At 32.0% G+C, this 22,779-nt stretch overlaps 3 protein-coding genes across 3 annotated transcripts; 2 read left to right on the top strand and 1 right to left on the bottom strand.

Moving 5' to 3' along the window:
- Positions 1 to 392: 392 nt before the first annotated feature.
- Positions 393 to 2,071, bottom strand: LOC133318609 (uncharacterized). The gene is made up of 2 exons (XM_061520629.1): positions 1,846 to 2,071; positions 393 to 1,180 (listed from the first exon to the last, which is right to left on the bottom strand). Exons 1-2 carry the CDS (start codon positions 2,069 to 2,071, stop codon positions 393 to 395), a joined length of 1,014 nt encoding a protein of 337 aa, XP_061376613.1.
- A 5,270-nt stretch (positions 2,072 to 7,341) lies between these two features.
- LOC133318571 (ethylene-responsive transcription factor 1B-like) lies at positions 7,342 to 7,668 on the top strand. Its single transcript, XM_061520585.1, has one exon. It carries the CDS (start codon positions 7,342 to 7,344, stop codon positions 7,666 to 7,668), a length of 327 nt encoding a protein of 108 aa, XP_061376569.1.
- A 2,525-nt stretch (positions 7,669 to 10,193) lies between these two features.
- LOC133318591 (uncharacterized) lies at positions 10,194 to 12,780 on the top strand. The gene is made up of 4 exons (XM_061520604.1): positions 10,194 to 10,406; positions 11,272 to 11,342; positions 11,827 to 11,913; positions 12,476 to 12,780. The coding sequence occupies exons 1-4, from the start codon at positions 10,301 to 10,303 to the stop codon at positions 12,500 to 12,502; spliced, it is 291 nt and encodes a 96-aa protein (XP_061376588.1). The 5' UTR covers positions 10,194 to 10,300; the 3' UTR covers positions 12,503 to 12,780.
- Positions 12,781 to 22,779: the final 9,999 nt, after the last annotated feature.

Raw genomic sequence — 22,779 nt, 5'->3', positions numbered from 1 at the left:
TGTGAACAAGAGTAAAAGGGGATGATTCTTTATAATTCCTAATAGGATAGGATACTCGAGAGTATTTTGCTAACTGACAGATGTCATAAGAAAAGTCACTAGGTTTTTTATGGATAAAGATATTTGGTAACAATTTTTTAAGGTAACTTAAATTTGGGTTCCTAAACCTTCGGTGCCACAACATAATATCATTACAAGAATCAAATTTATGAGTTAAACATACAAAAGATTACACTTTTTTTTTTTGGTACATAAAGATTACACTTTTTATTCTATAGGAAATTTGGGTATAAAAACACACCTTTTTTTTTTGCCACAGACTCACAACTCACAATTATTTTCTCAGAATTAAACTTTCGTTCAGGCTAGTAGATCAATGGAAACTGTCAAATTTATCTTCTGCAAACTATACCATTACCACTGTTGGCACCACCAGTGCAATCCATCATCCCAGATTCCATGACTGAGTCTTCCTTCTCTGAAGCTTTAGCAGGAGAGAATATACAAGCACCACAGTCTGCAGAAACAAGTGAGGTAGTTCTATACTTGTGTTCCCCTCCAACTACTGGCATTGCCACACCTAGCTTTGCTGGATTTTGAAAATCTGGCTGATAGGTTCTGCCAAGAACTCCTTCAACTTTGGATGTTAGACCATAGAATTTGAACTGCACCTCCAAGTGAGCAAAACAATCATCATCAGGGATCTGATAGTTATGGATTCTACTATCCTCCTTGGTGATAGGAACCACATTGACAGATATCTCAGCAACTTCTGGGAGAATAACCATAACACTGTTCTTGGTTGATGTTCTCTCTACTCTAAGTTGATTTTCTTGGCATTGCCATTTAGAGAGGTGACCTTCTGGGATGACAAGTTCCTTTCCATCATAAGAGAGCTTCAAATGGTCAACTTCATCATCCCAAATTGATGATGGGGTGGCCTCAATAGAAAATTTGTGGGAATCAAAGAGGATTCCCAGTGCTTGAATCCAAGTATAGTCCCTTGTTCTCCCTACTGGCCTAAGGCCAATAAAACGGGCATTGATTTGAAGGTTGATATCAGATACTAAGCTGAAATGCTCATTGCGCCTTCCATGGAAGTAGAAAACAATGCCATCTGCTCCGACAAAGCGGGGGTCCAAGCATGCGGATCCACGGCCATTGCAATTTGGTTTCCGCCCTGTTATTATCAAATACAGAATATGTCAGAGATATAATATAAATCATTTATATGTTTTTAGCTAACAGCTACTCCTTAAGCCTGTGGGAAAATTGGTTGTCGCTGGTCGGAGTGTAAATAGGCTAGGCTAGGCTTTGGCTTAAATAGGCCAGGCCTGTGTAAAAAATTTGGATATGACCTGGCTTATTGGCCTGTGTAGACCCCAAATTATAAATTTGATCTGACTTATATTTAAAACATAAAAGCATTGACTTAGGTCTGTTAACCTGTTTAAGCCTATGAAACATTCAAGAATTAAAAGAATAACTAAAACAATATTATTTTATTATTCAAAATTATTAAAATAATAATTTTATTTATTATATTTTAAATAAATAATATGATATAAGCCGGCCTGTAGGCTTATAGGCCCGACATGTACTAAAAAGTCTGTGGCCTGTTTTCTAAATAGATTTTTTTAAAAGCCTAGGCCTGTTCTATTTTACTATCTATAATAGGCCAAACTTGACCTAATATAGGCTAGAGCCGTAGACTCCTGTAAGCCGGCCTAGCCCATTTACACCCCTAGTTGCTAGGGTGATGTCACCCAAAAGAATGTGCTAAATGAATATGCAGTTTTTATATACTTTTTGAAGTCATGTTACTGAACATAAAAATGATCTTACTTTTGCATTGAGTTTTGCATATGGGAGAATCACAATCAAGATAGCAGACTTTGGCTTTTGGGTTAGTTGGATATGTTGAAGGGCACTCAGCAGGGCATGGTATTTTCTTGAGAAAACATGGGCTCCAACGGTTGGTGCAGGTTTGAGTTTCTGCATTAATATGCATCACATAGAATGCAAATAACAGCAGGACAAATGTTAAGCCATTGCTACTTGAGACATCCATGACTTTCCTCTTTGATAGACATGGAGATCAATGTAACCTCGCCTTATATACTCTCTTTGGCTTCATTATGTTAACAGAAAACTTAGCAAGTAGTCATTTTTCTACTATATTTTGACATTCAGGACACCACTTGTTTTGTGGCTCAATTCCATGAACGTGTCAGGGATGATTTCTTGAAATCTTTGTGGCATCTTTTGAATTGTCAACTACATTATAGTAGAGCAAATGGTAGTAGTTGACCTTGTGCTTTCCAGCGATGACAAAAGCTTCACGAGCAGCTTATATCTTGAGAGGGGCTTATTGACCTGTATTTAGTGCAGTCCAGCCATGAGAGACGTAGGCAACTTTCCAAAATGGTATATTATTATTATTATTATTTGTAAATTGGGGTGTGCATGAAAATGTTTAATTTTTTTATTTTCAATCTGGAGAATATAAATTGTTAGAAATAATGTTTAATAAAATTAATTTATTATTTTTTCCCCCTAGAATAAACCCGTAGCCCAAAAATACAAATTGACAAAAATAAGAAATAATTGTTTATACATTACTATCTTGCATTTTCTTATTTATTTTTTGTAAAAAAATTATTTCTCATATTTGAATTCGTGACCTTTCAATCACACGTAAGTAACTTATCACTATTCCAAGGCCCCCACTTATCTCAAACGGACAATGTTCATAATTTTGTTTTATGATTTTTTTGGGGCAATTATACTTTTCATGTTGATGCAAAAAGAGTTCTTCCGCAGCAGATATATATTTACTAGGATTCTATCCTGATATTTTTATTTAAAAATAAATTAGTGAATTTTATTTTTTTGTGTCTGTGCAAAATTTTGCTTTATGCCGTAACTGAAAAAAAAAAATTAAACCCTTTTTTTTTGGACCAAAGTCCCTATTGTGATTGTTTGATTGTATTTAATGTCTATTTGTAACCCCCGACCTTTTTCTCCTGTTATTTGAATCATTTCATTTAAGGAAAATAGAAGTGTTATATTAAAGGCTTTAATATTTTTATAGTGAATGTAGATAAGTTATTTACATTTGTTCTCAAAATGATGTTATTTTGAGTTAAAAAATTATATAAAAAAGACTATTATAATATTGAAATAAATTTAATTATAAAAATACATTGATTTCTACCTGAAAACAACGTTATTTTGGACTCAATGTAAATAAATTATTTACATTGACCGTAGACAAAGCAAACCCTATATTAAATGACATAATTTCTTTTTTCTATTCATGTAAAAAGGTGTGAGACCCATTCGATTTTTTTTTATACAATGAAATCCACAATACCTTTGTGTCTATGATATGATACAAAATATGTGATGTAACTTTATATTCATAAGTCACTTTATTTAAAGGCAGAGGCTCTTTTTAGGTGGAGAATTGCGTGAAGTGTGGGGAGATCCAACCTTTTACTTTGAACAGCACAACTCTTTGATGATCAAGGAAATGTGACATTAGTTACAAGCCCACTATGCTCATAACTACGTTATCCACGTGAAAGATTTTTTTTTTTTTTTTTAGAAATATTCCATTCGGTTCATTGCTTCGCAACTAATCCGATTGAGACGGGTTCAGATTAAGATTTTAAACCTCTCTTAAAGGTGGTACTGAAAAAATTCGAACACATACTCTTATCCCCATTTATTTAGCTCCCATGCGTCAATTGAGCTACCATTATTTAGTATTCATGTGAAAGTTTGAAATAGAATTTTGAGAGCAAAAGTGAATGCTTACTTTTTAAAGCAGTTTATTATGATATACATCTCTAACAAATTCATGCTTTTTTTAAATAAAAAAACGAGGTTAAACTTACATATCTAAAGTTTAAGGACAAAACTATTCTTATGTTGCATAAGATATTTTTTTTCTTATACATTTTTCGATAATTGTGCCACATTTTTTTTTCTTTTATTTTTTCAAGTGGTGAAGCTCACAAATTTATCTATATGACATGAGATAACTATCTCATTTAACATGAGATTAATAAAATCTAAAGTTTAAACTAAGTTATTGAAAAAAAAACCTAAAATAAAATGTTAAAATAAAAACTTATATATCTAAAGTTTGTTATCTTTAGTGGCTTGAGTGTATAATATATCTATGTAAATATAATGATGAAGAGTGACGGTCCAAAACTAAATGCTTTTAGATTTATTTTATTAACTAATTGAATTTTTATTTGATTCAACCCTCTTGATTTGACCGAAATTTAATATTGCTTTGGGGTTGTAGCAGATAAAAATAATAATCCCATAATCGAAATATCAATTATTTTCCACTCGAAAGTCATAGACGGGGTCTCAATTTTTTAAATCAATTCTCGATTCAAATCTTGGGCTTTAATTTTTCTATTAAGAAATAGTAACACAACGATTGTAAAATAATAACAATGGGCATGTTTGGTATGATGTATAAAATTTGTTAGTATAAGTTTATATTATACGTTACGATATTTTTAGTTGTTATTTGGTGTGACCATTGTATAGTATAAGTTTATACAACAGATCCCTTTATACATCAAAATGATTTATAACTTAATTAGGCATAGGAGGGTAGAATTAGGCCTGATAAGGGGTTGATGTATTAACCAATGCAATTCTCAATAATTAATATATTATTTTAATATTAGTATATTAAAATAAAAAATAAATTTTTCAATATATAATTTTTTTTTGGTAAGCTAATATATAATTTTTTTAAATATTGGAGATTTTTATTTTTATAAAAATTAATATATTTTTTGGACATACTGATAAACATATTACTATAAAAATATTATCATCTGATATATTTGAAAAAATTATGTAAATTCATTATTAAAAGGTATTTTTGACAAAAATATTTATTTTTACCTATCTAGTATTATACAGTGTATTATCAAATATTGGATGATATTATCTTATACAATATATTATCTTATACAATATCATGCCAACACTGGATAGTATTAAAATTTAATCAGGTGTTATACAATCATGCCTTATACTATCAGGTCTTGTACTATCAGACTTTATCCTATCCTATGTACCAAAATAGTAGGAAAAAATGTGTATTATAATTAATGGATAGAAGCATATGAAGGGAGTACCTCAGGAATGTAACCGTACCAGGGAAAGATATGCTTGTATATTGGTTGTAATCAATGTTGTCAAAATCAAGTTTCTACGTAGAAACGGAAGGGAATAATAGAAACGTAAATCGTAAAAACGACACGAAACATAAAATTTTTACTACTTAAGGTCAAGATCGAAATTATATATATATATATATATATATATGTGTGTGAGGTAGGATTATTTGACACCGGTGTCAAATTTGAAATTTGACATCTAACCTGAGAGCCGTTAGATCAAAAAAGATCAACGATTCTGATTTGTAAGCATGTGACACCATTGATTTTTTTTTATCCAATGGCTCTCAGATGAGGTGTCAAATTTTAAATTTGACACCAGTGTCAAAGGATCCTACCTCTATATATATGTGTGTGTGTGTACATATAAAAAAAATATCACATAAGTCACTACTCAAAATTCAATGAATAACTTCATATTAAAAAGATATAAGTCACATAACTATATAAGACATAAATCTAAAAACACAAAAACAGTTTAACAACGCCAATAACCAAGTTCCACGACATAAAAAGACTAAAGTTTAACAACTCTTAAATGGAAATACAGCGGTCTCATGTGAGATTTTTTTTTTTCAAATAACTAGAAAAAGATACTGTGCATCTGATTTGGGAAAATGAAAATAGGGTTTTATTTTATTTTATTTTACTTTTAAAAATATAAAAATAAAACCAATCATGAGTTAAAAGTTGACCTGGTTTTATTTTTTGGTTTAAGCAAAAACGTAAAAACTTGTGTTTTTACACGTAGTTTTTACCAGTTTTTACTAAGAAAATTTTTTACTTGCGTTTTAAAACATATCACCTTAGTAAAAACGTAAAGAGTGATTTTACACTAGTTTTTAACAACTAATAGTCACTTTATTATCTTCCAGAAAGAGTGCTTTTCTTATTTTTTTTAGAAGAGATTTTTTGGCTATCTTATTACCACTTGAGAAGTGGTCCAGTTTGTAATAATAGTGAGGATAACCACTAGATGAGTGAGTGGGTGTGCTTGATAATTGCAGAAGAATATGGGTTTTTATCGTAGTTATGTTTGGCCGAAATAACTTTTCTACCAATTTCTGTTAGATTCACAAATGTACTCAGTAATGAACTCAGAAAATTATATTTGTGTGTGCATATTTAGTGGTGCGTTTGGGGTTGCGCCCCGAATTTTTTTTTTTAATAAAAATTTGAGACGCATTGAAAAACAAAAAAAAAACACCTTCAACTTAACACAAATCATATGTAGACATGGGCACTATAAATCATCAAATGTCAACTACCGAAATCATCAGTTTCAACCATAAAAAAAAAAATTAATGTTTGCAATTGCAGACATAAAAATATATGTAGGTCCGCCGTTGTGTGTGGTGCTTGTTATTTGTGAGACATATTTACTTACGTAGGATGGAGAGTCCATTATATTCGACAACTCGACTTTATATCATCGTGTTCCTAGCTCTTAGTTTAAAAATTAATGGTCAGGATTTGAATTGAGAAATGAAGTGAAAAAGTGTATACCCCATTCTTGGCATCGAGGGAAAAGAATAGATAATTCGATTATTCCAGTAAAATTCAATCAAATCAGGAAAGTTTAATCAAATTCAGTGAATGAGTAAAATGAACCTAAAGTAATTATATTTGGGTCCTCACACGTCTTCACTATATTTATATAGATCTATTTTGTACATGCAAGCCACCAGTGATAGCCCCTCAGTTTGGTGATAAAAACTTACTAGCTTCTCCACTCAAATGCACCACGTAACTTTTTAGACTGTTGATGATCTCTTAGGTGGTGTTTGGCTGGCCTCTTTACAAAATTTACCTAGGCAAGTGATCATTGGATTCCAGAAAGCCAGTGTTTGGCTGAATAGATTCATACAAAAAGTCACTTTTCTAAAATACATAGCTTTTTCAATTTGTAAGCAAAAAGACAGCTTTTCGCACCGTTACAACAGCGTTTTGCTATGTGGTTTTTTGTAAAACCATGGGTAAACCACTGTTGACTTCATTTTTTTGTAACCAATATACCCTTTGAAAAGGCAAGACAGATAATACGATGCAAGAGATGATGTGTGTGGTCAGCTTAGGGCGTCAGTAGGTTGTATCTGCTCTACCGTTTTGCAAAGGAGTATCCATGGGAAAATTTGCAGCAAAGATTAGAGATACAACGAGGAATGGCACAAGGGTTTGGCTTGGAACCTTTGATAGTGCAGAGTCTGCTGCTTTAGCTTATGACCAAACTGCATTTTCCATGAGAGGCCATAAAGCTGCACTCAATTTTCCAGTCAAAAGGGTAAAAGAATCTTTGCAAGAAATCAAATATGGTTGCTTGCAAGGTTTTTCACCGGCACTTGCACTCAAGGAGTGGAACTGCATCCAAAGAAATTTGTCAACACAACCGGGGTATACAACAAGCCACCTGATCTGGAAGATGTTCAAGCTTGAAAATATCTTTGATTGAGGACAAATGGCATACGATCCACTTTTTTTTTGTTTAGGATAAGGGTATCGGGGATCAAATTGTAATTTTATAACATTTACCTATCTATATTTTTTCCAAAACCAAACATAGGTTTTCAAAATTTGGATATATTTACCTGGTAAAATTTTATCCAACCAAACAACTTTTTTTTTACATTTTCCTATCTATCTCACTTTATCTCACTTTCTTACCATTTTCCTATCAATTCTATTTCCCTAGTTTTCAAAAAATTTCTCCTCAACCAAACGCCACCTTAGGAGCGTTTGGTATCCGGATTAATTTGTCTTTCTCGGGAAATCAAGGTTGGAGAAATTTGAAACCCATGTTTGGTTGACAAAAATGGTAAAGAATCCTGGCAATGATGTAGTATGTGTAAGTAATGGTACGGTCTGTAAGCAAAAAAATCCATAGATTAGATGGAACCTTTTCTTGCCCAGGAAAATGGAAAATTAGGCGCAAAATTATTGACGGAATTGACCTTCCTTTTCATACAGTGTGAAAGCATTTGCAAACAAACCCAGATGTTCATCATTTTCTTCCAATAGTGAAACCACAGACGCGCCCAGATGTCGATCAGCTTCTTTGAAAAAGTATGTCTTTGTTCTCACAACAAACCCAGAGCTTTCGTTGTTTTCTTCCAATAGTGAAAAATATAATATTTGCTAACATAACGTACGACTGGGGTTATTTTCGTAAAATAACCTCATATTCTCACAAATATATCACAACCAACCAAACACACACTTAGTAAATTTATTCATAATTTTCCGAGAAAATTTGATCCTTCTAAACACCTTTTTTATAATATTCCAACAAAAATATATTTTTCACTATATTCCAATAATATTTATTTTCTGGATCAATAAAAATTTCTTTTATACCAAACCCTCTTAAAGTAATGTACATTACGATACAAATTAAAGTAAAAATTGGGCCATGTTCTCGTACACAAAAAGTTGGGCCTCTAGGTGAGAATTTGGCACGTGATGGATGATTGACACTTTGTTTGGGCTGAGAATAATTGTCTGGGTAACCAAACAAAAGCCTTAAACCTTAAACTTTGTTCCAATCAACCCAGGAGCAGCACAATAATCCTAGAAGAAAGAATATGCTTACAAATATTGGACCAAACAATGATTTGATGTTACCAATTTAGAATTTGGGAAGTTTGCTATTTATTAAAAAGATTTCAAAAAATTAATAGCAAAACAAATAAATAAATAAAGAATTTAATATTTCTCATCTTCTACAAAGTATATTGGGCGCACGTAAAATTGAGGGGAGGATAGAAAAAAAAAACATAAATCTCACACATTTTCATGTGGGTAAAAGATAAAATATTAATGGAGAAAATATTTATTATTTTAAATAATATAATTTATATTATTTTTCATGAAATTATTGTATTCTGATGCATATTTAGTGGGTTTATATTCTCTATTTTAAAAAATTAAGAGGAGAAAAATATAAAAATATTGTGAAGGAAAGAGACTTAATAGAGGTGTCAAACTTGGCTGAAGCCCATGGGCTAATCCTTAAAGTTTATTTTTAATTTATTAAGATCTTTTTGTGATAAGGACTTTTTCGGCCTTAATTCTCAAAACTCTATAATTTAGCGGGTCGAGTTAGGGTTGGCCGCCGGCCAAGCTTTTCTTTAATAAAAATTTTCATTATTTAAAAATATAAAAAAATATAAATATAAATTTAATATTTATAAAATAAATTATAAACATAATGTAAGTAAAGAATAAAATTTTCAGGGGTGATATATTCCAACAGAAAATTTCATCCGCGCATCAATAAAAAAAAATTCTATTGATGTCTAATCATGTTGTATATCTAAATTTTCACCGAAACATATTGTGTACAATGCACTTTGGTAATTTTATGAATAATAATAAGTAAAAATATTTTTATAACAGTAGTGATCGAAGAAAATTAATGATTTAAATTTTAAATATATAACATATTAAGAACAATTATTCGTACTAAGATCATTTTTTTATAGCTACTTTTGGTTTTCTGCTAGAGTTACTTTATTCTGTTACGACTATCGATGAGAAAATATTCATTTAATGACATCCTTTAATAACGAATTTAGTAAAGGAAGTAATTAAATTTTCGCTTATATTAAAATTTGTTTACATTTTCACTTGAATATTTGTGTACAAATACTATTTTATTAAAAAAAATTAAATTACAATTTTTTTTTTAAAATATACAAAATATTTTAAGAAAGTGTTAAATATTTATTTGTTAAAATAAATTTTAATATATTTAATATGATTAAAAAATAAAATTTTATAAAATTATAATTTTGAATTTTCGATAGGCTAGCCCCGTTCCATAGAATTTTTGGTTGATATAAACCTTATTATTAAGTGTCATTTACTTTTTTATCTAACTTATGCGGACTATTGCCTAATGGAGGGGAATATGGGGATTACCCATTTTAATTTTTAACAGGTAGTGTCCTTCGCAAACATTTTTTTCCAACATTAATCCATAAAAATTACCTCGTTGGTCTTGTTTTGTTGTTTTCCTTTTTTCTCGTATATTCTTGTGCTTCGCAGTTCGCACTCTGAAACTCAGAATCAATCATCACCGAAACATGGCGGCGTGGACTGCTGTGGCTCGACAAGCCACCAATATGGGTCGGCTCTCTGCACCAAAAGCGGTTTCCCTCGTTCATCGGCGTGGCATGGCTGGCGGTGGTGGTATTTTGATTTTCCCTTTCTTATTCGGCACTTTGGTTATGGTTCCATTGGTTAAAAGGGTTATCCGTTTTTATAATTCGTTACTGAAAAGTTCAAATCTTTTTTCAAATTTGGAAAATGGGCATCGGAATATTGCAAATACGTTACCTTTTTAGCATTTCGTAATATAAAGTTGGGCACTTAGGAGATTCTAAAATAAAAATAAAATAAAACGCATAGCTTCATAATCTTGTGATATGTTCATGATTTAATTGTCTCCATCTGAAGGATATGGTAAGAACAACTATTCTTGAAAGAATGGAGTATTTTTTTTTTTTTTTTAACTCCTTTATAATGACCACACTTGTATAGTATCATCTTGCATTAACATGCAGTACTGCAGCTCAATCCAAGTCTATGCTCCTCCGAAGATCCAAAATCATAATTGTATAGTTGTTGCATCTTATGTTCTGGTATAATACTATATATTTGAGTGTGATCCTAGTTGTGGAAAAGAAAAAGGGAGTGTCTGACTTTTCTAATCTGTGCCATGTTGAGTTATATTCATGATGTTTTAGTAAGACGTTGCAATTTAGGCTGTAGTTTGTGGGAAGAACATTTTATTTTACAGTTTGCTGTGCCATTGAGGTATTATGAGATGGTACTTGAATGGAACGGCAACGGTCTTATGATGGTGCAACAAGAAGGAAAGTTCACTGATTGTTAGTTTGCTAATGTGCTTTGTTAGGCTATGGAACTTAATGTGCTGAAAATTGGTTAAGAATGAATATAAACCACTGATACAAGTGGAGTGATTAATGAAGTGAAATATTTGTCCTATCTTTATTGAAGAATCACTTGCGTGTATTACTTTGACATGTTGCAGATCCTCATGGACCTCCAAAGGTGAACTTTTGGCAGGACCCGATGAGTCCATCTAAGTGGAAAGAAGAACATGTGAGTCACTTTAGGTTTATATGAAGCTCTCTCATATGTTAGTTTAAGATCTTCCAGATTGACCACATTTTGATGCTGTGTCATTTTGGTATTAGTAAGAAAATTCTGGCGTTGCGTCATTTTAGTATCTTCTTTGCATGTTTGCTTTTTCTTTTTGAGGAAGACCTGTGACTGAAACCAGTCTCTCTGTACAAGTTTATATTGACATTGATATTTAAGGGAACTTGCTCCTGTAGAACAGCGGGCACAGACACACTTTTCTGATATAATTCTATATACATACACAAAGTGGGATAGAAAAGAACATAAACTCAGTTTTTTTAGTTCACTATGTTGATAAAAGTGATTTGCAATTGAACTACTAGTGAGGATGGGGATTGAGAAATGCCATTTGGGAACATTTTGGTCACCTCATGACTTCATAGACATGCTTCTCTGAGTTTTGGTCATGCTAAAGTATTGAAATTCTCTTCTGCTGTTGCAGTTTGTGATTGTTTCGTTGACGGGATGGGGTGTACTCTTCTATAGTGGTTACAAGTTCTTCACTAGAGGCAAGGACAAGAAGGAAGAGGTACATAAGTTTACCTTTATTGGAAATTTGATGAGTTTTATGGCCACTTTGTACACTCTGGATTAGCAGGGGACATACACCGGCTTTTTTATTTTTTTGGGTTTTACTTGATAAAGCTCATACTTGTTTCGTTTTATATGTTTATGTACATGTACTGCCTTCTTCTCATGATTTTACTTAATAAAGCTCATGCTTCTTTTCATTTTATACGTTTATGTAGTAAGCAATAGAAGCCAAGATGGCTTTCTGCTTGCTACGTCCAAAATCTCTATCTTTTAACTGGCTTTGATATTGCTAAGCTTTTATTTTCTCTCTTCAGTTCATTCTAGTTATTAAGCTCTATTACAGTTCATTAGGTTCTTCGATTAGTTAAAAAAGCAAGATGCTTGATAAGGCTACATGCATATACTATCCATGTATCATTCACAAGTCTTATTTTTGGATATTCTTTGTGCATCATAAGTACTTGCTTAGATGACTGTAACTTTACCGGATGACTTTTTTTTGCATCTTAAAATATGTATGGAACTCTTACAAATTCTTTTGCCATGTCTTACTGCAGAACGTTGTAGCATCAGACAAGGCTTGAGGTTGTTATCAGTTATAACATCTTCCAATAAGCTGCCCTACTTGATTTTAGGTCACCGGGTTTTGATTTTTATCTTTGTAATGAGACATGCCAGTTCTGGTTAGTTTTAGTGGCTTTTGCATGACTCCTAAAGCAATGGTTTAGGAATAATTTTACACCTTTTGGAATTCTACGACTGCTATGGTATTTTCATACTTATGCATATCATCATCTCTGGTAATATTTCAGCATTTTGTGGGATACAAGCCTGCCTTCTAATAAATTAAACCATTTTGTGATATGGTTCTATTACTTTTCTCATTTAGAAGTTGTCCAGCACCAACTTCTGGCTCCTGAGTTTTGAGAAGTTGCCATAGATAGAGGCAAAAAGAAAGAAAAAAGTGTCCTCATAACATGAAATTCGTTGACTAATTTTAAGTGGTTGTTGGAATATATATGAAATTCGATGGGTTGTTTTGGCTTTTGAGATAGAGAGAAAGTGGAGATCCATATATAACTCCCTGTATGTACAGTTTAAGATTGTTAAAAAGGGTGTACCAAAAAAAAAAAAAGATTGTTAAAAAGAAGAGTTAAATTATGGTTTCTTCATTCTTAAATCATCAACCTCGTCCCTCTCATCAACTGTGTTGCTAATTGAGAAGTACTAAGCACGCTAAGCATTAATTATTAAAAAGTGCTCAGCATAAATTATAGTAGAGGAGATGAGGCTCCATCTCGAAAGTGTGCTAGTCTAACATGTGTCAATTTAATGAGTTAAAAGAATTTTTAAAGCATGAAAAAGTAAAATGGACCATTCTTCTTCATTAAATGTTGGGGAAAATATACACATTTATATTCTTTTAAGAGAGATAAAAGAACAAACTTGGAGAAGAGAAAGTGGAGAGAAAAATTTGTAATTTAAAATTTAAAAAAACACACTACATTCATATAAAAGGACCATCCTTTTAAATGACAAACAATAAATTCTAAATGTTGACATCCATCCGCTGTTCTTAGTGCATATATTCCAATAAATAATATATATTTTTTATTTCAGATTACGAAAATGTATAATATATTAATGTTGTCTAATAAGTGACTTATGTAAGGGTTTTCTTTTTCCTATTTTAACCCTGTAAATCTGAAAGGTATATAACTAGTATTGATGAATACCTTCCATCTTAGACAAGTTTTTTTTCACTTTTCCAGCACATCCTTGACAATGAATAGCAACCCGCATCACAACCAATTGCATTTAACACCCTTCGTACTAATAACATTTGAAATATGATAAGAGTACAAGTGAATTATATGACATTTTCTTGTCCCTTTTGAAATTTAGTTTTCACAATGTTTATATCACATGCTATCTTTAATAGATTTGAATATGAGATAAAATTATTCCAAGACAATTTAAAATAGGCTATGCCACCGTATGACTCAAAGACAATCCAATTTTTTTTTTCTCTTTCTATTTTTCAGCATGCCAAAATAAATTAATACTCTTATTTAATTATTATGTTTTCATTAATTAATAAATGGGATTTGCATCCATCATGCAATAGGGAAAATATGGAGTTTTCTACACTCAACATTTTATGGGCCCAATATTTTTTGAAGCAAAAAAAAAAAAAAAAAAAAATTTAAAGCACGAGAGTACGAATCTTTATAACATAATCACTCCACTTTTCTTACAACATAACTCTTATAATATCCTCCTTTGTTGGTAGTATTATCCTCATCTCATTATTATCTTCTTGATTTAATATTCAAACAAAGAAGAAGAAACGAGAAGCAGAGAGAAAATGAAAGGTGAGACAATGACACATCTTCAGCATGGACAAAAATGTGGCTAGAGTTTTTCGTCTGCCAAATGCAAAGTCCAGGCAGCCAAAACTATAAGAAGAATGCATTAAAAACTAATCAGAATTGAGATGCAATTGGGACAAGCAAGATGGAATATTAAATTGGAATGACTTGTGAACTCTGCACAAGGAAAATCAGAAGAAAACAAATTATAGCTAAAATGGGTTCAGCACTGAAAAATGAAAAAATAAATAAAAAAATCAACAAATGTATCAGAAACACAAGAAAGGAGTTGTAGCCTTGGATGTGACTTGTCTCCAATATCTGCATTTTACTTTAATTTTGGAATAATTAATGAGAAGCACAATTGAAAATTGACTATTATAATTTATAGGATGTTTGAGTAGGATTTTTTGTTTTTTTGTGTGTGTGTTTGGTGTTGTAATTGTTAGATATGTTGGGCTGTTTTCAATTGTTGATTTTGTGGGTCTTGTTTCTTGTTTTCTTATGATGAGAGAAGGGCTTCCTGGATGGTCAGTTTGTGCAACTTCAGCTGCTACGAGATGAGAACAACCCTGAGTTTGTGTTTGAAGTGGCGTCTCTTCTTTGAAGTTTCTGAGAGGCTTCTCAAAGATCTGACCTTTGCTCTGTGAGTAGTAGTATACTTTGTTTCCCTTCCCTCATCTGTTAGAATAGAATGCTGTTGGAAAAGTGCATAATCTTCAATGTTATTGGGATTTTTCCTGTGCAGAGATCAGAAAGTTTGTGCCATTAAACTCTGTTTGGCCTCCACCTGCAATGCTTGTGTAGATATTGGTTCCCGAACAAGTAGAGGTTTTATTCTCTAAAACTAATTACAGACTAATCAAGCTTAGATCTAAACCTTAATAAGGAGAAACCAAGAGGGTAAGACCACTTTTTTCACTGCTAAATAAGCTGTCTTTTCTTGGTTTGCTGAGACAAATTTGTATGTCTGATCCACAGTGTAGTGGTAATTATTACATTCATGGCTATGATGCCTTGTTTTCTGCTATTACTATATATATCTTATGTATTCATGGTATCATGACTTTGATCAGAGAAAAAGTTTTTTATTTTTTATTTTGCCCACTTTCATTTTTGATTGCTTCTCACTTCCCCTATATGATTTCAGTTTCTTGATTTCTATTTTATGTGATGAAAAGATGCCGTTTGATCATCATTCTCATAACCTGTTGTGCTATGTTTGATCTTTCTACTGCAACGCCACTGCAAAGTTTGAAACCTTTTGCAAAATGAGTAAATACCGTTTTTGGTTGGACAAATTTCACGATGCCTGCTTTAGTCCCTATCAAATAAAAAGGATATTCGTGGTCCTTAAAAAATTCAAAATGAACCCATTTAGTTGAAATCGTGGTCCCTTACAAATTCAAAAAAGATCCACATTAGTTCCTCAAAAGGACTAAAATAGGTTCATTTTAAATTTCTTAAGGACTACGAATAGCCTTTTTACTTGCTAGGGACTAAAACGAATATCGTAAACAGTAACAACTGAAAATGGTATTTACTCTCGCAAAATACTAGTTGTAACACTGGAGAATGTTTCAAAATACTTCAGTTGATAACTACTTGATAACTACTTCAGTTGATAACTACTAGGCTATGGTCTCTATTTTTGGCGCCTCTGTCTTGTTATTGTTATTTGGTTCACTTTGCTATTACTTCGGAGCTCGCATGTCCAAGGGAACTTCTCAAAACAATGGCTCTTTGCAAGTAAATTGTCATCAGATAGTTCTGGTACTTGTAGAATCTTTACATTCCAAGAGTTATATTATTTACTGTGATTGATGTGGACGTCGTGACCTACAGACATAATTTAAGTGACATGAAAGAAAACAATAGTTAATTTTGTTAAGTAAATGGTTAGTTATATTATGTACTGTGATTGGATAAATTAATAGGTTTTATAATTCTCATTTAACATGATAATTTGAATTTTCTTACACACACTTCGGTTTCCGTGCCAACATGGATCCTACACATAATTTTTTATAACATACGGGGTAATCAATGCTATTAGCTATAAAACACTGACACTTCAAAATTCTTGACGTGTCGTGTCCGACACTTCTCGACACTCTCAGACATTCCGACACTCCAACACGCGTTATAGGAATTGAAAAAAAGGTTCAAATATTGCGTTGCATTGAGTTTTTAGTTCTAACTATTAGATTGGTTGTATTACGATTACCATTTTATTGAGTTTAATATAAATATTTGATATATCTTACGTTTCTTTGCAAAATTTATGAATATTATAAGATTAGATTCATTTTTTTGTTAAATTATTGAATATTAAATATAATATTCACTACATAAATTAAAAATATTATTTAATATCAAAACGTGTTCTAATGTGTCAAAATCTAACATTTTTTTAAATTAACGTGTTGGAGTATCGTGTCATATCGTGTCACGTGTGGGTATATGTGCTAGATACACTATTAGTATAGCCACTATAAATGCACAATTGGCGTGAAAGTAGATAAAAACCAATCAAATCAAATTCTCCACTCATACAATATGAGAACAGATTAGCCAAAGAGTCGCGCATAGGCTGAGAAAAAAGGTGGCATTAGGAATGGAAAAGTAATTAAGCATTAGAAATGAAAAAGTTATTAAGAGAATAGGTGTAAGATATGCTCGTAGAAGAGAGCAAATTAGTTCAGATTCATTAGTCATTTCCCATGGATCGTCATTGCTTTCATCAATGTCAATGTCAATAGCACACTGCTGAAAAAAGGGAGCAACTCAGCTGGCACGGCCCTCTATTCAAGGAATGAAAGAGGCAAAAAGAGCATAGTTGAGAGTGACCACTGTTTTAGGCTCAGAATGAAAACCAAATAAGAGAGTAAAATAATTCCTGAACAGTTTAATCAAGATATGAATTGGGGGAAATTATGTTTTGGTTTGGGCTTATCTAGTGAGGTTTGCTTATATGATAGTTTGTTGTTTCACAAGTTAATACTGGAAAGTCAAAGATAAATATGTAATTTAAGTTCCATGAACTTGGTTCCTTCACGGGCTTGTTTGCAGGTTCTTCTTTTTTCCCCTCATAATTTTCACTAAGTTCGGCTTGTGCTCCAACGTTACTTTTTTCTACTCTAATTAGATGCCTTGCTTCCAATACTTAGGGCGGTGCGTGGGTCAGGTCGGGTCAGGTTTTTGTCCGACTCGACCCAACTTGATTTTTATAGGTCAGGTATTTTGATCTGACCCGCTTTAATTTGATCCAAGTCAGGTCTGACTTGGTTTGGATTTTATTGAACTAGTTCAGAACTTGATCAGATCTGACCTGACTTGGTTTCTGAAGTGGGTCAAATCTGACCTGACCCGTTTTTGACTTGGTTTCCTTACAAAATTTCGTCGAAATTTCTACATTGCAAATGACGAGAATTTCGTCACAAAATTATTTTTTCGTCGGAATACTTTTTGTCGAAAAGCAACGAAATTTTTCGCTAATGAAAATTTTTACAAAAATAAATTTTCTATCGAAATTTAGTTTCCGTCAAAAGTTTTGATGAAAGTGATTTCTTCCATCAAATATTTTAAATGAAAAAAAAATTCTATAAAAAATTTTGACGGAATGTTTTCGTTCAAAATTTCGATGGGAATGTGTTCTGACGAAAATTTCAACGAAAATTGTTTCGAGAAAAATGTTTCATTCGAAACTTTCGACGAAATTTAGATTCTCTAAATAATTTTGACAGAATATTTTTTCTGTCAAAATTTTTTATCAAATTTTTTTTTTACAGAAATGTGTTCCATAGAAATTTTTGATGGAAATATTTTTTATCAAAAAACTTGATGAAAATATTTAGTTGAAAATTTTCGATGAAAATGTGTTTCGCTAAAAATTTCGACGAAATTTTTTTTATGTCAAAAAGTTTAATGAAAATGTTTCCGTCGAAAACTTTCGCCGAAATTTGAAATCTGTAAAGAATTTTGATGAAATTTTTTTCCGTCAAATTTTTTTGATGGAAATGTGTTTCGTCCAAATTTTCGATGGAAATTGTTTTGAGGGAAATGTTTCATTCGAAACTTTTGACGAATTTTAGATTCTCTAAAGAATTTTGACAAAATATTTTTTCCGTTAAAATTTTTATCGAAATATTTTTTGTCTAAAATTTTTACGAAATTATTTTACAGAAATGTGTTCCGTTGAAAATTTTGATGAAAATATTTTTATCAAAAAACTTGACAAAATATATAGTCGAAAATTTTCGATAGAAATGTGTTTCGCTAAAAATTTCGACGAAATTTTTTTTTGTTAAAAAGTTTAATGAAAATGTTTCCGTCGAAAACTTTCGCCGAATTTCGAAATCTTTAAAGAATTTAGATGAAATATTTTGACGAAATTTAGATTCCGTAAAAAAGTTTGACAAAAAAATATTCCGTCAAATGTTTTTACAGAAATGCTTTTAGTCACCAATTTTGATGAAAATATTTTTCGTCAAAAAATTTTGCGAAAATTTTTTATGTAAATATTTTTCGTAAAAAAATTTGACGTAATTGTTTTACGTTAAAACTTTTCTTTTAATGTAATTGTGATTTTCTTTTTTTTTCACATAATGGGTATGGGTCAAGTGTTGGGTCAATGGGTCAATATTAAAACAAGTCAGGTCTAAAACTGGCCCAAATAAAAGTGGGTCAGTATTTAAACCAGTTCAAAAAATATAGATATGTATGGGTCAGGTCAAGGTCGAGTCAAGCGCAGGGCAAGTGAACCATTTTTTTGCACACCCCTAACAATACTTAGTGAAGAAAAAGGACAAGTGAAAAAAAAAGTATCTATTACCATGTCCAGATGACTACATGCATATACTATCCATGTATCATTTACAAAATTTTATTTTTGTATATTCTTTGTACATCATAAGTACTTGCTTGGTTGGCTGTTGGCTGTTAACTTTACAAGATGACTTTTTTTTGCATCTTATAATAAGTATGGAACTCTCTTACTAATTTTAGTTTGCCATGTCTTGCTGCAGAAAGTTGGAGCATCAAACAAGGTTTGTGGTTGTTATAATTTATAAAAGAGAAATTATATTTCTCATGTTACACTCACATAAAAAGATGTGTTTTTTTTTTTTATTTAAAAAAAAAATTGATGAGCCCTACTTTATTTATCTCACAACATAAGATAACTTCTCTCCTACTACATGAGAGAAGTAAAGCCATTTATGAAATCTCAAGGATATGGACATCTTTGACAGATTGTAGCCGATTAACTTTACCAGATTCCCTAATATGACCTTCCAACGTGAACTCTGGGTTCACTTGAGGACTCTTTTTGATAGCACCAAACAGTTCTACACCAACTCTTAATCACATCCAGAGACTAATATTTATTAGCATATCACTAAAATCATGACACCGTTATATTGGTTTTAATCCTACCCCTGATTCTGACTAGCTTCATTAGAACAAATCATCTGTTTCAAAATAGTGTTCAATTCTTTTATGGCCCTTGAGTAATTAACCACATTCCTTTCATCAATCGCATTGACTGCTCCTAAGTAGGAAGTGCTAAGCGTGTTAAATTATCATTATTATTATTATAAGAATTTGCTAAACATTAATTACAGGAAAGTGTTAACTATAGAGGATGGGAAGAGGCTACCAAGTGATAATGCTGAAAATGTGCTAGTCTAATGTTATGTTAATTTAATAGCTTACATGAATTTTTTATGTATAAAAATGTCAAAAGAGAAATATTATAGTAAAAAAGAAGTTAGAAGATGATATAGTCAATTATGTTCATACTATGTTAATAGTAGATCTGAGATAAACAGGCACACAAATCAAACTAATCTAATGGTTTTGGAAGTGGATTTTTTCGTGTTAAAATTTTATATGAACTGGTTATGTAAATTTTTTATTTCTATCTCTCTCTTTCAATGCATTAAAGAGATGGGTTTCAATTATTATTAATGAATAAAGAAATATAAACAAAAATTTGAAAATAAAATTTTAACGTGAAAAAATTCATTTTCAATTATTTTAAAGCTAGCAAATACTGCTTTTTCTCCATTTGATTGCTTGCTGCTTTACAAACTAGGGTTGGCAAAACGGGCCAACCCAGCCCGACCCGACTCAACCCGCATTCAACCCGAAAAAACGAGTCGGGTTAGGGTTGGCTCGCGGGTTGGCTCAAAAATATAGCTCGTGGGTTGGCTTGAAAAAATAGCTCGTGAGTTGGCTCGAAAATTGGCTCATGGGTTGGCTCAAAAATTGCTTGCGGGTTGGCTTATTTTCAGCCTATTTAAATGACCTAGTAGTATTAATGCACCAGCTATGTGGCTTTCATTAGCTTAAACAAAGCGTTACAAAATGAGAAATAAAAGCAAAATATTTTAGTTTCAAATTTTTTCACAATAAATTTGCATCAACATCAAGAAACAATCAGAACCACTTGCTACCAAGTGGGTAAGATATTTAAACCAAACAGAGCCAGCACAGCCTAACAATATAAAATTGGTAGGGATGTGAGAAGATTCGAGACTTAGATTTAGAGAAGAAAAAAAAATGATGACAACATGTGTGAGTTTTGTCCATTTTTGTATATTATATTTTGTAATTTTTATAAAAAAAAAAAAAACTCAACCCGCGAGCTGGCTCGTTTGACCCGCAGGTTGGCTCGTTTGTTCACGGGTTGAAACGAGCCGAGTCGGCTCGGGCTACAGCTCATTTTTGCCAACCTAACCCGGCTCATTTTTGGCGGGTTACGAGCCAACCCTATTACAAACCCTTTATTTTTTGCCTTTTGATATTCCTTATTTTCTACCTCCCTGTTCATCAAATTTAGTTCTTTTCGTCGCACTTCAAATTTCAGAGAAGCATAATCAAGCTTCTCTATCGTAAAAATGAGGCGAAAATGGGGCAAATATATTGGTTTTGTCCCTTTCCTTTTTGCTATAGTGGTAATTTCATAGCTATGATTATGCCTTGTTTTATCCTATTACTGTTTACAAATCCTTAGGGGACCTTTGGTAGAGGAAATTTTTTTTATCTGGGAATCACGATTTCCAGAAATATGATGGGAAGATGAGTTTTTGAAAATGTTAACAAAAAGTTTTTCCTATTTTTAGGATTTTGAATTTTGGATCAATTTGTAATTAGTCTATAAAAGAGTACTCGAAACCCTTATTGTAGGAGTTGAATTTTGTTATTTCATAATTAAAATTGAGAGGGTTAATCTTTTATGAAATCCTAACTTTCTATTTAGCCAATTTTCTATGCATTTTCGGCATCATTTGGTATCAGAGCATTAGGTTGCCTTCAACCAATTTGGAGGTCGACGATGGCAGAATCATGAGGGTAGGGAACGTGGATTCGTTCCTAAAGAAGATAGACAATCGCGTCAGATTGACCCGCGAGACATAGAAAATGAAGAGCTAAGAAGACGGACCCAGGATTTGAAGCGACAACTTGAGCAGGCGTTGGACAAGAAAATCCAAGTTTTGGAACGACTACTTGTGCGGGCGCAAAGCAAGAAAATTCAAGATTTAGAGCGACGACTCGTGCGGGCGCATAGTGAGAAAATTCAAAATTTGAAGCGATAATTTGTAGAGGCGCAGTGCAAGAAAATCCAAGATTTGGAACGGCAACTTGCAAGAACAAAGTTGGGCATTCAATCCGAATAAGGAATGGAATTAGAGAACGCATCTGATGATGAAGAGGAGGACATCAATCCTCTGGGGATTGTAAACCATGGACGAAATTGGGGAGCATAACCTGGAAATCGGTTCACTTTTCAAGATATCGAGATGCAATTCAACATTCCTAACTTTGAAGTCTATGATCATAATCTTGTTTATGATGATTATCCAATCTATGGTGATAATCCAACTTACGATGAAAATTCAGTTTATTATGATCATCCAGTCTATGATGACCATTTTGATGGAGAATCAGATGATGAGAATCTAATAGAGGAAGAATTATTATTTGAGTTTCTACCTAAAAATTGAGATCAGTGAAGATGAAGAAGATTCGAAGACGAATCTTTTTCTAGCAAGGGATAATGATGCACTTACAGTTGGCTCATTACACATGGTTTAACCATTGATTCAAGAAACTCGGAGTCAACCAAAATTGTGCCCCAATAAATATGGCTCAATTATTAAAAGAAGCAGTAATTTGAAATATAACAAATTACGATCAAATCTAAGTCCAAATGAAGCAGTAGATATGATTATAAATTGTTTGACAAGAAAAGAAAAGCAACAGTTTTAGCATGATTTAAGATACAAGATTTGAGACGTGTTTTGAATGATTTAATTTTAATTATTTATTAATTTTTAGAAGTTATTACTATTATATTTATTTTAGGTGTTTTCCTTATTCTTAGTATTTTAGATTTTGAATTTTGAATTTTGGATCAATTTGTAATTATCTATAAAATGGTGTTTATGACCCTTATCGTGGGAGTTGAATTTTTTTATTTTGTA

Source organism: Gastrolobium bilobum, unplaced genomic scaffold, assembly GCF_033153095.1.
Source record: "Gastrolobium bilobum isolate Gb01-03AN ecotype WA unplaced genomic scaffold, APGP_CSIRO_Gbil_v1 utg18939, whole genome shotgun sequence".
NCBI lineage: Eukaryota > Viridiplantae > Streptophyta > Magnoliopsida > Fabales > Fabaceae > Gastrolobium > Gastrolobium bilobum.
The sequence above is the reverse complement of the archived record's forward strand: the minus strand, read 5'-3'. Positions and strand labels throughout refer to the sequence as shown.

Excerpts from the sequence above, each read along its gene's own strand:
- LOC133318609 (XM_061520629.1), bottom strand. The coding sequence starts at position 2,071 with ATGGATGTCTCAAGTAGCAATGGCTTAACATTTGTCCTGCTGTTATTT. Across the intron at positions 1,181-1,845 it reads ATGCAAAACTCAATGCAAAA|GGCGGAAACCAAATTGCAAT; the intron begins GTAAGATCATTT and ends TGATAATAACAG.
- LOC133318571 (XM_061520585.1), top strand. The coding sequence starts at position 7,342 with ATGGGAAAATTTGCAGCAAAGATTAGAGATACAACGAGGAATGGCACA.
- LOC133318591 (XM_061520604.1), top strand. The coding sequence starts at position 10,301 with ATGGCGGCGTGGACTGCTGTGGCTCGACAAGCCACCAATATGGGTCGG. Across the intron at positions 10,407-11,271 it reads TGGCATGGCTGGCGGTGGTG|ATCCTCATGGACCTCCAAAG; the intron begins GTATTTTGATTT and ends GACATGTTGCAG. Across the intron at positions 11,343-11,826 it reads CTAAGTGGAAAGAAGAACAT|TTTGTGATTGTTTCGTTGAC; the intron begins GTGAGTCACTTT and ends CTGCTGTTGCAG.